This window comes from Salvelinus alpinus, chromosome 7 (genome assembly GCF_045679555.1).
Source record: "Salvelinus alpinus chromosome 7, SLU_Salpinus.1, whole genome shotgun sequence".
Lineage (NCBI taxonomy): Eukaryota > Metazoa > Chordata > Actinopteri > Salmoniformes > Salmonidae > Salvelinus > Salvelinus alpinus.
This window is the reverse complement of record NC_092092.1, coordinates 28,041,067-28,055,208: the sequence shown is the minus strand read 5'-3', so window position 1 is coordinate 28,055,208 and position 14,142 is coordinate 28,041,067. Positions and strand designations below refer to the sequence as shown.

The 14,142-nt window shown below is 43.7% G+C and overlaps 1 protein-coding gene across 4 annotated transcripts in view; it reads right to left on the bottom strand.

Annotated features, from left to right (window-relative positions):
- The window catches only part of rhbdf1b (rhomboid 5 homolog 1b (Drosophila)), a 56,776-nt gene that overhangs the window by 15,038 nt on the left and 27,596 nt on the right, over nucleotides 1-14,142 (bottom strand). For 2 of the 4 annotated variants that reach the window (XM_071409725.1, XM_071409726.1), the window contains exons 2-4: nucleotides 13,452-13,604; nucleotides 12,324-12,463; nucleotides 11,899-12,045 (exon numbers count right to left, since the gene is read on the bottom strand). In XM_071409725.1, the coding sequence (XP_071265826.1) occupies nucleotides 11,899-12,045; nucleotides 12,324-12,463; nucleotides 13,452-13,568 (404 nt within the window). In that variant the 5' untranslated portion in view covers nucleotides 13,569-13,604. Of the gene's footprint in view, nucleotides 1-8,942; nucleotides 9,749-11,898; nucleotides 12,046-12,323; nucleotides 12,464-13,451; nucleotides 13,605-14,142 lie in introns of those variants that run through there. The other 2 variants (XM_071409727.1, XM_071409728.1) reach the window with 2 other exon arrangements.

Sequence of the window (14,142 nt, the reverse complement as noted above, 5' to 3'; positions counted from 1 at the left end):
TGTATTAGTGGTGTCTGTATTATGTAGTGGTGTCTGTATTAGTGGTGTCTGTATTAGGAGTGTCTGTATTAGGAGTGTCTGTATTTGTGTCTGTATTAGGAGTGTATGTATTAGTAGTGTCTGTATTAGTAGTGTCTGTATTAGTGTCTGTATTAGGAGTGTATGTATTAGTAGTGTCTGTATTAGGAGTGTCTGTATTAGTAGTGTCTGTATTAGGAGTGTCTGTATTAGTGGTGTCTGTATTAGGAGTGTCTGTATTAGTAGTGTCTGTATTAGGAGTGTCTGTATTAGGAGTGTCTGTATTAGTAGTGTCTGTATTAGTGTCTGTATTAGTAGTGTCTGTATTAGTAGTGTCTGTATTAGTAGTGGCTGTATTAGGAGTGTCTGTATTAGTAGTGTCTGTATTAGGAGTGTCTGTATTAGTAGTGTCTGTATTAGTAGTGTCTGTATTAGTAGTGTCTGTATTAGTAGTGTCTGTATTAGGAGTGTCTGTATTAGTGGTGTCTGTATTAGTGGTGTCTGTATTAGGAGTGTCTGTATTAGTAGTGTCTGTATTAGGAGTGTCTGTATTAGTAGTGTCTGTATTAGTAGTGTCTGTATTAGTAGTGTCTGTATTAGGAGTGTCTGTATTAGTGGTGTCTGTATTAGTGGTGTATGTATTAGGAGTGTCTGTATTAGTAGTGTCTGTATTAGGAGTGTCTGTATTAGGAGTGTCTGTATTAGGAGTGTCTGTATAAGTGTCTGTATTAGTAGTGTCTGTATTAGTAGTGTCTGTATTAGTAGTATCTGTATTAGTAGTGTCTGTATTAGTAGTGGCTGTTTTAGGAGTGTCTATATTAGTAGTGTCTGTATTAGTAGTGTCTGTATTAGGAGTGTCTGTATTAGGAGTGTCTGTATTAGGAGTGTCTGTATTAGGAGTGTCTGTATTAGTAGTGGCTGTTTTAGGAGTGTCTATATTAGTAGTGTCTGTATTAGTAGTGTCTGTATTAGGAGTGTCTGTATTACCGTTTTTTTACCATCACTTTGGCACTAATTTCAGAACCTTGATGTCATTTTTCAAAACTCTAGACACAAAACTCACAACCAATGATCAAAATGCTAATTTTTCAAAACTCTTAACACTTTTTCCAATTGCTTGGATACAATACACATAAAGCTAAGATCATTTGTTCATTGAACTAAAATCACCTGTTCAAAATGACACAACTTAACATCAAAGTATTACCATTTCAAAATGCAATTCACACATTACATCTGAAATGACTGTCTATTCATTTCATTACAATGATCTAACTATCAATTGATACAACTGCTCAAAATGATAAGTAACTGTTGCATTACTCTTAATGCATAGTTTTATGGAAACTGACAAACATTACTGTACACTCACCGGCCACTGTATTAGGTACACCTATCTAGTACTGGGTAGGACCCCCTTTTGCCTCCACAACAGCCTGAATTATTCATGGTGTTGTACGTTAAGAGATGCCATTCTGCACACCACTGTTTTAAACAGCTGTTATTTGAGCATTTGTGGCCTTTCTGTTAGCTTGAATGAGTCTGGACATTCTCCTCTGACCTCTCTCATTAACAAGGTGTTTTTGCCCACAGAACTGCCGCTCACTGAATGTGTTTTGTTTATCGCATCATTCTCTGTAAACTCTAGAGACTGTAGTGCGTAAAAATCCCAGGAGGGCAGCTGTTTCTGAGATGCTGGAATCACCATGTGTGGCATCAACAATCATACCACGGTCAAAGTTGCTTAGATTAGCTCATCCTTGATGAGCTAAGTCAGGTCTGTAGAGGTGATGGCATGACCTATGTCATTGTGTGGGATAATGTCAGGTTCCACCATGCTCAAATGGTGCAAGCATGGTTTCAGGCCCAACCACAATTTACCACCCTGTACTTACCCCCATACTCTCCTTTCCTTAACCCGATTGAGGAATTTTTCTCCACATGGAGGTGGAAGGTATATGATAGGCGCCCTCCCGAACAAGCCACCCTTCTCCAGGCCATGAATGACGCATGCAATGAAATCACGGCAGACTAGTTTCAGGCCTGGATTCGCCATGCCCAAAGATTCTTCCCAAGATGTTTGGCTAATGAAAACATCCATTGTGATGTGGATGAGAACCTGTGGTCAAATCCACAAGACAGTGTTGATGGAAATATCGAAGTACAGTAATCAATCTTTTGTGTTGCTTTTTACAGTAAGCCAGGTGAGGAACACTGCAGTTGACCTTTAACTGTTTTTTCTTTTTTTGTAGCTAATTATTTTTGCTTTGATTCAAAGAAACCTATGTTGTGATTTTATTGTATTTCATCAATAAATGTCATATTTTGTTCAATGATTCCACTGTGTCTGTAGTATTCTCTCTACTCTACATTTTACAGTGATGTATTTACGTGTAGTAGCATAATGAAACATGTATCACATATTTTGTACTACAATATTTAATGATTGGACGAACAACTACAAAGTGAAACTATCGGTATCTTGTGTGTGGGTGATCTAAATGAATGTTCCTATGGTATTTCATGATAAATTAGTTATTTTAACCAATGATTCTGCAAGTGCAAGGTTTCTTTAAAGATATGAATGCACAATGCAATGTTTTGAACATTGTACAGACTGTGTTACAAGTGATGACCGTTTTGAGTTTTGTGTCCAGAGTTTTGAAAAATGACCACAAGGTTCTGAAATTAGTGCCAAAGTGATTGTTAAAAACTGTAGTAGTGTTTGTATTAGTTGTGTCTGTATTAGTAGTGTCTGTATTAGTAGTGTCTGTATTAGGAGTATTACCGTTTTTTTTTTACCATCACTTTGGCACTAATTTCAGAACCTTGATGTCATTTTTCAAAACTCTAGACACAAAACTCACAACCAATGATCAAAATGCTAATTTTTCAAAACTCTTAACACTTTTTCCAATTGCTTGGATACAATACACATAAAGCTAAGTAGTGTCTGTATTAGTAGTGTCTGTATTAGTAGTGTCTGTATTAGAGTGAGTGTCTGTATTAGCGTGAGTGTCTGTATTAGTGTGAGTGTCTGTATTAGTAGTGTATTAGTGTGAGTGTGTGTGTGCGTGTGTGTGTGCGTGTGTGAGTGTCTGTATTCGTATTAGTGTGTGTGTGAGTGTGTGCGTGCGTGTATGCATTAGTATTAGTGTGTGTGTGTGTGTGTGCGTGTGTGAGCGTGTGGATTAGTATTAGTGTGTGTGTGTGTGTGAGTGTGTGTGTGCGTGCGTGCGTGTGTGATCATGTGTATTAGTATTAGTGTGTGTGTGTGTGTGAGTGTTTGTGTGCGTGTGTGAGTGTATGCATTAGTATTAGTGTGTGTGTGTGAGTGTATGCATTAGTATTAGTGTGTGTGTGTGAGTATATGCATTAGTATTAGTGTGTGTGTGTGTGTGTGTGTGTGTGTGTGTGTGTGTGTGTGTGTGTGTGTGTGTGTGTGTGTGTGTGTGTGTGTGTGTGTGTGTGTGTGGGTGTGTGTGTGTGTGTGTGTGTGTGTGTGTGTGTGAATGTATGCATTAGTATTAGTGTGTGTGTGTGTGTGTGTGTGTGTGTGTGTGTGTGTGTGTGTGTGTGTGTGTGTGTGTGTGTGTGTGTGTGTGTGTGTGTGTGTGTGTGTGTGTGTGTGTGTGTGTGTGTGTGTGTGTGTGTGAGTGTATGCATTAGTATTAGTGTGTGTGTGTGTGTGTGTGATTATATGCATTAGTATTAGTGTGTGTGTGAGTGTATGCATTAGTATTAGTGTGTGTGTGTGTGAGTGTATGCATTAGTATTAGTGTGTGCATTACACTGCATGTGTATGTCTTCCCCTAGTGACCCTCTGTATATGTAGGAGTGTCTCAGAGTGTGTAAATCAGGAGGAGAAGTGTTCTGTGAAGGATGTGGGTCAGAGGGTAGAGGAGTGTTTACAGTAGAGAACATTCAGTAATAACACAGTCTCAATCATTAGAGAGAAACCAGCCAGCTGGGGAAGCCTTTTAAGGCTGCGCACCGTCAGGGGAGAGAGGGAGGGAGAATCCTCCCAGGAGGGAGTAATGTTTAAGAGGGGGTCACAGGTTTAGGTTGGGAACAATGTTCCCTCAAATTCTTATAGGCACTGAGCAAATTTCACGTCTGCTGAGCGCAAACTTGAACATTGTGAAAATTGAACAATTGAACCGTGTTCAAGTAGGCTACTGTGGCTGTTTGATCATAATGTAGGCCTGCCAGAGTGGCCTACCATCAAAAACACAATGGAGAAAACACATCCCATAACATTTTAACATGGAAATAGCTGTTATATCATTCAGCCTACAGTAGCAGCCAATGTGTGGTGTTCAATGTAGGCCTGCATGCAGAGCATGACATTAACCTGTTTATCCCACTTGGTCTTCAGACAAGGAGGTGACTGAAAATATTGTTGTGTTGTTTGATGCAAGAAACCCCTTTACAAAATAAAATGCATCATTATTGGCTAGCTATTGGCTACTTAGCTTATTCATTAGTGTCTCAAAATACAACACTGCCCCTTTAAGACAAAAAAAGCTCTTTACTATTCAAAGATGGCTAGAAATGCACACATTTTGTGCTCTTGTAGGAAGCAACCACCCCCATTGCTGACTACAAATTATCTATAACTGGGCTAATAACTCAGTAACTAGCTAAGGATATTAACAAATGTGCACACGTGGCTACATGCAGCTCTCGCTTTGATCTCAAACAATCTACTCATGACTGCTCATGCTGTAAAAACAGTCCAGTTCAAAGTGAAAGGCACAGATCCAAATATGGTAATGGTCAATTTGCATGTAGGCCTACTGCAGCTTTGATTGGTTATGACGCACCAGTCTGCGTAGAGTACAGGCCTGAGACGTGCCTGTCAATGCAATAGAATCCTACTCCGATGCATTCTGCCTAAAAAAAATCTCTTGCATAGTTAGTATTGTATACTAAGTCTTGCATAGTTAGTTTTGTTTCTGTATGTTGCATTGAAAGTGGCCAATATTGCATTGATTCGATCACAATTCCCACAGTAAAGGGAAACGTTGATCGTGTTAACTAACGGGGAAAACTCTACAAAGTTGAGTGAAGTTCAATCTGTTACTTCTCTGCACAGGCTGATATTTCTTCTGCGTGGCAGTCCCTCTAAGCTGCACGGCAGTCCCGTGCACACGCGCAGCTTAGAGGGAATGGTGGTTGAGAGGGCTTAGCAGGGTTGGGGGGGGGTGGGGGGGGGGGTAGACTGAGTGGTGGTGATTGACAGAGAGAGGCTCTCAGGGTATCAGGATACGTAAACACCACAGAAGAAGAAAACATGCAGTCCATCTTTACAGTTAAACACACTCTGTGAGATGAGGTTCTGGGAAGACTCATTTACTCTGTAGAGGGTTGTTTCTAGGGAAATAAACACCTTGATTCACTAGGCTACAAACCTAGTGTGTGCATGTGTGTATGCACCAGGGTTTCCGTTAGGAAAATGGGGCGCCGGTCATTTGAATTTAATTTGAATTTAATTTGAATTTACCGGACATTTGAGAAATCTGCCAGACCCAAATGCATTGGGTGTGTAACCTGATTAGGGCGTCCACCGAAGGTGCTCAGAATGACAGAAATCACATTTAGATGATGGTCATTCATATTAACAGAACATGCAAGTCCAGGATGAAACAATGTGAGGTGCTTCTTACCGAATTCTGATGTGCACTTTGAAGATGTAAGAATAACTGGCCACATTTACTTTTCCTCAGTCAACAAGATGTGTTACGAACAGCAACATCACAAGCCTATGTCAATCTACTATCCTCAATATAATTTTTTTTTTAACCTATTCTATTGGTCAACTTGTCAAGGAATAGCCTGTTCCAAACACTCTGGGAGTTGTGGGACGAAAGATCCCAAATTCATACAACCAGTAAGCCTAGGCTACATAAGAAAATTAGGCAATGAGTCTGATGCAACAGATCAGAATGTTTAGCTTAAAATGTTGATAACCTATTATTTCTTCATAGCAATGTGCACAAGGCAGTAGGCTACGCGTGAATGTTCATTCCATAATGAACACGGTTGTCAAAAGGGCACTGCACATGCAAGTGGTTTCATGTGACAGAGATGAAAATATCTGTTAGAAATTTAGAAAGAGAGGAGATATAATAGGCTACTTTGAAGCGAGGTAAGACATGCCTCATAATACGTATTAAAACATTCAGGTTTCAAATAATTACGTTTTCAAAATGCATAGCCTACTGCCTCCAGCTCATTGGTGTGTGACGCGCTGATGAAGCCTACCTTCAGTTGCCGTTTGAGGTCCTGCAGCAGCAACTTTTCACTTTTCACTTTTCACTTTTCACTGATTTACTGTTCAAATGCTTTGTAACTGTATGCTGTATGGTGTGATACACTAGATATACAAAAGTATGTGGACACCCCTTCAAATGAGTGGATTAGGCTATTTCAGCCACACCCGTTGCTGACAGGTGTATAAAATCGAGCACACAGCCATGCAATCTTCATAGACAAACATTGGCAGTAGACTGGCCTTAGTGAACAGCTCAGTGACTTTCAACATGGCACCGTCAAAGCTAGAGCTTCCATGGTCAACTGTAAGTGCTGTTATTGTGTAGTGGATACATCTAGGAGCAACAACGCCTCGACCACGAAGTGGTAGGCCACACAAGCTCACAGAACGGGACCGCCGAGTTCTGAAGCACGTAGCACGTAAAAATCGCCTGTCCTCGAGCACTCACTACCAAGTTCCAAACTGCCTCTGGAAGCAACGTCAGCACAAGAACTGTTCGTCGGGAGCTTCATAAAATGGGCATCCATGGCCGAGCAGCCGCACACCAGCCTGAGATCACCATGCACAACACAGGAGGTTGGTGGCACCTTAATTGGGGAGGACAGGCTCGTGGTAATGGCTGGAGCGGAATAGGTGGAATGGTATCAATTACATCAAACACATGGTTTCCATGTTTCCATGTGTGATGCCACTCCATTTGCTCCGTTACGGACATTATTATGAGCCGTCCTCCCCTCAGCAGTCTCCACTGATGCGGCAATGCCAAGCGTCGTCTGGAGTGGTGTAAAGCTTGCTGCCAATGGTCTCTGGAGCAGCGGAAACGCATTTTCTGGAGTGATGAATCACGCTTCACCATCTGGCAATCCGACGGAGGAATCTGGGTTTGGCGGATGCCAGGAGAACGCTACCTGCCCGAATGCATAGTCAACTGTAAAGTTTGGTGTACAACGAATAATGGTCTGGGACTGTTTTTCATGGTTCGGGCTAGGCCCCTTAGTTCCAGTGAAGGGAAATCTTAATGATACAGCATACATTCTAAACAATTCTGTGCTTCCAACATTGTGGCAACAGCTTGGGGAAGGCCCTTTTGTTTCAGCATGACAATGCCCCCGTGCACAAAGCGAGGTACATAAGGAAATGGTTTGTCGAGATCGGCATGGAAGAACTTGACTGGCCTGTACAGAGCCCTGACCTCAACCCCATCAAACACCTTTGGGATGAATCGGAACGCCAACTGTGAGCCAGGCCTTATCGCCAAACACCAGTACCCGACCTCACTAATGCTTATGGCTAAATGGAAGCAAGTCCCTGCAGCAATGTACCAACATCTAGTAGAAAGCCTTCCTAGAAGAGAGGAGGCTGTTATAGCAGTATAGTGGGGACCAACTCCATATTAATGCCCATGGTTTTGGAATGAGATGTTCAGGTGTCCACATACTTTTTGTCATGTAGTGAAAATAAGATACATAACGAATATACTGTAGCCTACACATGCGCAAATTTAATTCCACAAAATTATGCAAATCTACCAATAGACCAGTCAAATGTATTTACATCAACTGGTAATTCCATAAATGAATAGGCTAAAAGGAATTATTTCGCAATGGGATTTTTTCTTCTTCCCCCTGACAATTGGCCGGCGGCAATTTTACTTAACGGCTTTTCTATTTTTTATAGGCCAAAAGCTGGCTATTACCGGCTAACGGAAACCCTGGTGTGCACGCTTGCGTGTCTGCATTTGAATGTGCGTGATTGTGTGTGGATGTGTGTGCATGTCACAGTCACACCCAAACTAAATAACACAACAACAACTGGTTCATGAGTACACCAGTCTGCCAAGCGACAACGATTGAAACTACATCACCCTACATCAATAGGCTTTTTGATATCCTAAAGGTAGGGTTGGTTGGTGCACACAGTGTACTATTTCATTCACAATCATTATCTACCTCTGATTGGGAAGCTTAGCTGACTAGTCACACACAAAGCAATAAATCTGCCACTCAAAGAAAGACAAAGATGCCAAGAGAAAGTAGTGCCCTATAAGGATAGCCAATGCTACCACTTTCTCCAATCATTCTGAGACCGGCAGAGATCATAACAAGCAACAGCTATTGCCAGTAGAGCCAGAAGCTCCTGGTATTATTCCACTACCAGGGACATACAGACAAAGGTCATGTGTAGCTTGGGGAGACATTTAGTGAGGGTTGAACATCCTTATTTATGTCACACTGATCCGTGCATGTTCTATTTCCCTTGTTCTATTACATTTGGGTCACATTGGAGCACCTAACATTGTAGAAACAAGCATCCATCAACTATGAAAAATCTAAAGATCAACGGTTCCTTTGTAAAATACTGTCAGGGATCCCTGCACAGCTGGAAATCCTCTCCTCTAATCTCCCCTCTCGCTCCCTCTCTTCTTTCCTGTTCCCCGACTCCTTCCCTCCCTCCTGTTTCCCACATGTTCCTCTACCCAGTCCCACACTGTCTTACCTGTCCAGCACATCCCTGTCTCCCCCTGCCCTCCTCCTGTCTCCCCTCTGTATACCTTTCCAACACACTAACGCACCTCTCCCCATTCTTCCCTCTAGTCCTCCTGTCCAGGCATTCCCATGTTGCCCCCCCCCCCCCAAAGTCCTCTTACCTGTCCAGTCCATCCCAGTCCCAGGAAGCAGGTAGGGTCATGCCTCTGGCTCACACAGAGCTACAGCAGCCTGGAGCCACAACCACATAATGTCCTGGTCTCACCCTTAACCCCTGTCCAACATCTGACCCCACGTCACCCTCTGGTTCACAGCTGGTGAGAATAATTGAAGGTCAGTTGAGGCTGAGAGCTGCTATACATCCACTGGGTGCTGATGTGAAATGTACTTCCATTCAGTAGTATGTTCTTCCCAGAGAGGGGGTCAATCAAACGGCATGGCAAAATTGATGATCCTCAGACCAGATGATCACACTAGGAGAACGTGTCGTCTAGAAGCTGGCTGACCTCCAGTGTGACTCCAAAATAATTGTCTTTCTCCTGCAGCACTGTGATCCGTCTACTGTGCTTGGAAATAGAATCCAACAGACTTTTAATTCAACAGAAGATTTGCTCTCTGAACTTGAGACAAACTTGACGCAGTGTGATATTCTAGTCTGTATCTATTACAGGGATTTGCTGTCTTCAGTTCCATAACCTCCAGGCTATGATCTGTGATCCGTCTACTGTGCCTGGAAGTGTTGAGTATCCAGTTTTCCTCAAAACGGTCTTCTCTCTCCAGTATCTGTCTTCTCTCTCCAGGATTCCTTTTAATTCAACAGAAGATTGTCTCTCTGAACTTGAGGCTGTGAAATCTTTCCGCCTGTATCTCCATGAATCCTCCCTCTCTAGCTGCCTGATCCTCAGTGGGAATGGACAACGGATCTACATATCTGCTCTCTGTGAATCTCTGTTCCCACCTCCCTAACACACTTAGTTCTACATGCCTCTCTCTCTCTCTCTCTCTTTCAGCCCTCTCTTTCTATTAACCCCTCCTCTCTCCCTTTTTCTCTGCCCCCCCCCCCTGTTTGGGGAGTTTGTGTAAATTGGGCAACGCTCCCACTAACATACCAGCACTTCCCAGGAAGAGAGAGATTACAAGGAGAGAAAAAACAAGGTAGGTTGTACATATCAGGCGGTGGAGGGAGTGTGTGGGACCTGTCTCAACAAGAGAGAGAGAGACAGGACGAGAGAGACAGAGGGAGAGAGAGAGGCAGAGAGAGAGAGAGAGAGAGAGAGAGAGAGAGAGAGAGAGAGAGAGAGAGAGAGAGAGAGAGAGAGAGAGAGAGAGAGAGAGAGAGGGAGGGAGAAAGGGAGAGAGAGAGAGGAGAGAGAGAGAGAGAGAGAGAGAGAGAGAGGGAGGGGTGGAGAGAGAGAAAGAATGCACACAAAATTGACGCTGCAAAGTCATGAACCCCTTGCATGATCATGAGGAAACTACCTTAGGGTGAGGCATGAAAAAGGTTAACTAATGCCTTTCGCTCAGCAGGCTAACACAGTCTTGTAACACACTGCTAACACGGGGGGGTTCAAACTCAGTCAGTCACATACTGTATCATCATGTCTATGAATATAACTCCATAGGTGTGACAATAGCTGTCAATAGAAAGTTAGCATTGCTGACATTCCTGTCCCTCTCACAGGCCTTAGCCTGCCAGTACAAGTGCCCCCTCACTGTGCTACTGTCATGCTATTGATAGAGTCCTACAGGAGCCAACTGGACCACACACACACACACCGTGGTTCCACCTTTCGCATGCGAAGGTTCAGGCAGGCCTTTGAAGAGGTAGCTGTCTTTGGTGTTGGTCCACTGTCACACAATGAGCTGAACACACAAACCAGCTACATGGAGCTCCGATGGATTCACAGCGGCCTTGATGTGGGAGGCCAGGTAGCTACTCTTTATGAGTCATTGTGTGTGTGTGTGTGTGTGTGTGTGTGTGTGTGTGTGTGTGTGTGTGTGTGTGTGTGTGTGTGTGTGTGTGTGTGTGTGTGTGTGTGTGTGTGTGTGTGTGTGTGTGTGTGTGTGTGTATAAGGGGTGGTGGGTGGAACGTGTGAATGTATCCTCTATGCGTCATGGAACATAGTCAAAAACATGAAAACATGACACACAGCAGATGTGGTCCCTGTGTGTTGTTCTGACACATGATTTGGTGAGCGAATTGCTGGAAGTTTGCGTTATTTCTTCAGGGGATTCTTACTTTGTCGTATTGAGGATTCTTACATTGTCGTATTGGGGATTCTTACATTGTCGTATTGAGGATTCTTACATTGTCGTATTGAGGATTCTTACATTGTCGTATTGAGGATTCTTACATTGTCGTATTGAGGATTCTTACATTGTCGTATTGGGGATTCTTACATTGTCGTATTGAGGATTCTTACATTGTCGTATTGAGGATTCTTACATTGTCGTATTGAGGATTCTTACATTGTCGTATTGAGGATTCTTACTTTGTCGTATTGAGGATTCTTACATTGTCGTATTGGGGATTCTTACATTGTCGTATTGAGGATTCTTACATTGTCGTATTGAGGATTCTTACATTGTCGTATTGAGGATTCTTACATTGTCGTATTGGGGATTCTTACATTGTCGTATTGAGGATTCTTACATTGTCGTATTGAGGATTCTTACATTGTCGTATTGAGGATTCTTACATTGTCGTATTGAGGATTCTTACATTGTCGTATTGGGGATTCTTACATTGTCGTATTGAGGATTCTTACATTGTCGTATTGAGGATTCTTACATTGTCGTATTGAGGATTCTTACATTGTCGTATTGAGGATTCTTACATTGTCGTATTGAGGATTCTTACATTGTCGTATTGAGGATTCTTACATTGTCGTATTGAGGATTCTTACATTGTCGTATTGAGGATTCTTACATTGTCGTATTGAGGATTCTTACATTGTCGTATTGAGGATTCTTACATTGTCGTATTGAGGATTCTTACATTGTTGTATTGACACATTATCTTAATATTTTCCTTCTCTCTCTTCCCTTGTTCCTTCTTTCATCCTTCTCTCTCTTCATATTCCTCCTCATCCCCTCCCCCCCTCTCTCACTCTTACTTGATGATTTGTTTGGGGATGGACGAGCGGCGGCGGGTGACCAGTTTGGGGACACAGGAGCGCCTGCGGAGCACAGACACCCGTCGGGGGCCCCTCTGGCCCTTAGGAGGGACCGTGTTGACCCGCTTGAAATGCACCCTCTTCTCACTACACACACACACACACCAGACCGAGGAAAGCCGGGGAGGCAGGTAGGCAGATGGGGAAGGAGAAGGAAGAGACACCAAGAGAAAGGAGAGAGAGTGGGAAATAAAGGAGAGGAGTAAAAAGGGAAATGAAAAGAGTATAAGTTCAGATCAGCTGGAAAAGAGTAAGAGTCAGTTCGTAAAAGTTAGTGTTATTTAGAAAAGATATTCAGGTAATGCAGAAGCAAGGAGAGTGGAAGGTGTGGTGTGTGATACACGTGTACGTGTGTGTGGTCTCACCTCTTGATGGTCTGTGTGATGGAGGGCTGGCGCTGCAAGGGGGGTTGGAGATGGTTGCTGGGGTCAAAGGTTGCGATGCCTGATTGTATGTTCTCGCCAGGCATGCTCACACTGCGCAGGAACCCCTGCCTCTTCACCGGCTGCGACACACACCAGACAACAAGAAGACATTGCACCTCAATAGCTGAGTGGATTAACTGTAGCTGGTCTCTATTGTACGCTTGTATTGAATCTGTATTGAACCTGTGTGTAGACCAGATTACAGCAACTGTACATGTATGTATGAATGTGTGTGGGGTGTGTGCTCTACCTGTATAAGTGTGTTGTGTTGTGTTTATCCAGTTGCATTGTATCTGGAAAGTAAGGGGTGTGTGTGTGTGTGTGTGTGTGTGTGTGTGTGTGTGTGTGTGTGTGTGTGTGTGTGTGTGTGTGTGTGTGTGTGTGTGTGTGTGTGTGTGTGTGTGTGTGTGTGTGTGTGTGTGTGTGTGTGTGCGTGTGTGTGTGTGTGTATGTGTGTGTGTGTATGTGTGTGTATATGTGTGTGTGTATGTGCGTGTGTGTGCGTGTGCGTGTGTGTGCGTGTGTGTGTGCGTGTGTGTGGTTTGGTTATACTTTCCTTGTGTGGACCTGAGGATAGTGAAACAAGGAAAGCATTTTGCTGGTCCCCACAAGGAAAATGGGTTTTTTAGGCTTAGGTTTAGGCTTACAATTAGGGTTAAGGGTTAGGGTTAGGAGTTAGGGTTAGGGGTTAGAGTTAGGGGTTAGGAGTTAGAGTTAGGGGTTAGGAGTTAGGGTTAGGGGTTAGGGTTAGGAGTTAGGGGTTAGGGTTAGGAGTTAGGGTTAGGTTTAGTTTTAGGGTTTTGGGGTTACGGTTAGGGTTTGGTTAAGGGTAAAATAGGGGTTAGGAAAAATAGGATTTTGAATGGGAATCAATTGTTTGGTCCCCACAAGTATAGTAAAAACAAACGTGTGTGTGTGTGTGTGTGTGTGTGTGTGAGCGAGCGAGCGAGCGAGCGAGCGAGCGAGCGAGAGAGAGAGAGAGAGAGAGAGAGAGAGAGAGAGAGAGAGAGAGAGAGAGAGAGAGAGAGAGAGAGAGAGAGAGAGAGAGAGAGAGATGTGTCATCATACCTGTATGAATGTTGAGGGCTCATCCAGGGACGTCTGTGGGGGGATGTCCACTCTGAGCCATGGAGGTTTCTTCCTCTGCAGACTGCTGCTCTCCTGGGGCTGGCCTGGCTCAGCCATGCTCTCTACCGCCCCCTACCGCGCTACGCCTGCCAGCTGGAGACAGGGAGAGGAGAGATGTGAGACAGAAGTTCAGAACACACAGACACATTGCAGCCGTATTACAGATAAACCCAGTGATCTGACTCAGAGCAGAGCGCATGAAGCAGCTTTATTGAGTACCTTTCATTATTGGGAAGTTGGCTGATCCTAATGCTGGTGATGCTGCCAGCCAGTCTAACACAAACAGACAACGTGCCCTCCAAACTGGACACAGCCTGCCCTGTGTCCACTGTCTGTCTGCCCATCTGGACACAGCCTGCCCTGTGTCCACTGTCTGTCTGCCCATCTGGACACAGCCTGCCCTGTGTCCACTGTCTGTCTGCCCATCTGGACACAGCCTGCCCTGTGTCCACTGTCTGTCTGCCCATCTGGACACAGCCTCAGATTTAGTCTGCTCTATCGGGGCTCTCTCTATGTATATTCACTGTCTCTCTTCCATTCTTCGTAGTCATATATCTTTGTGTCGGGTATGCTGTCGCTGTACCACTGCATCAAAATCAAATCAAACTTTATTGGTCGCATACACATATTT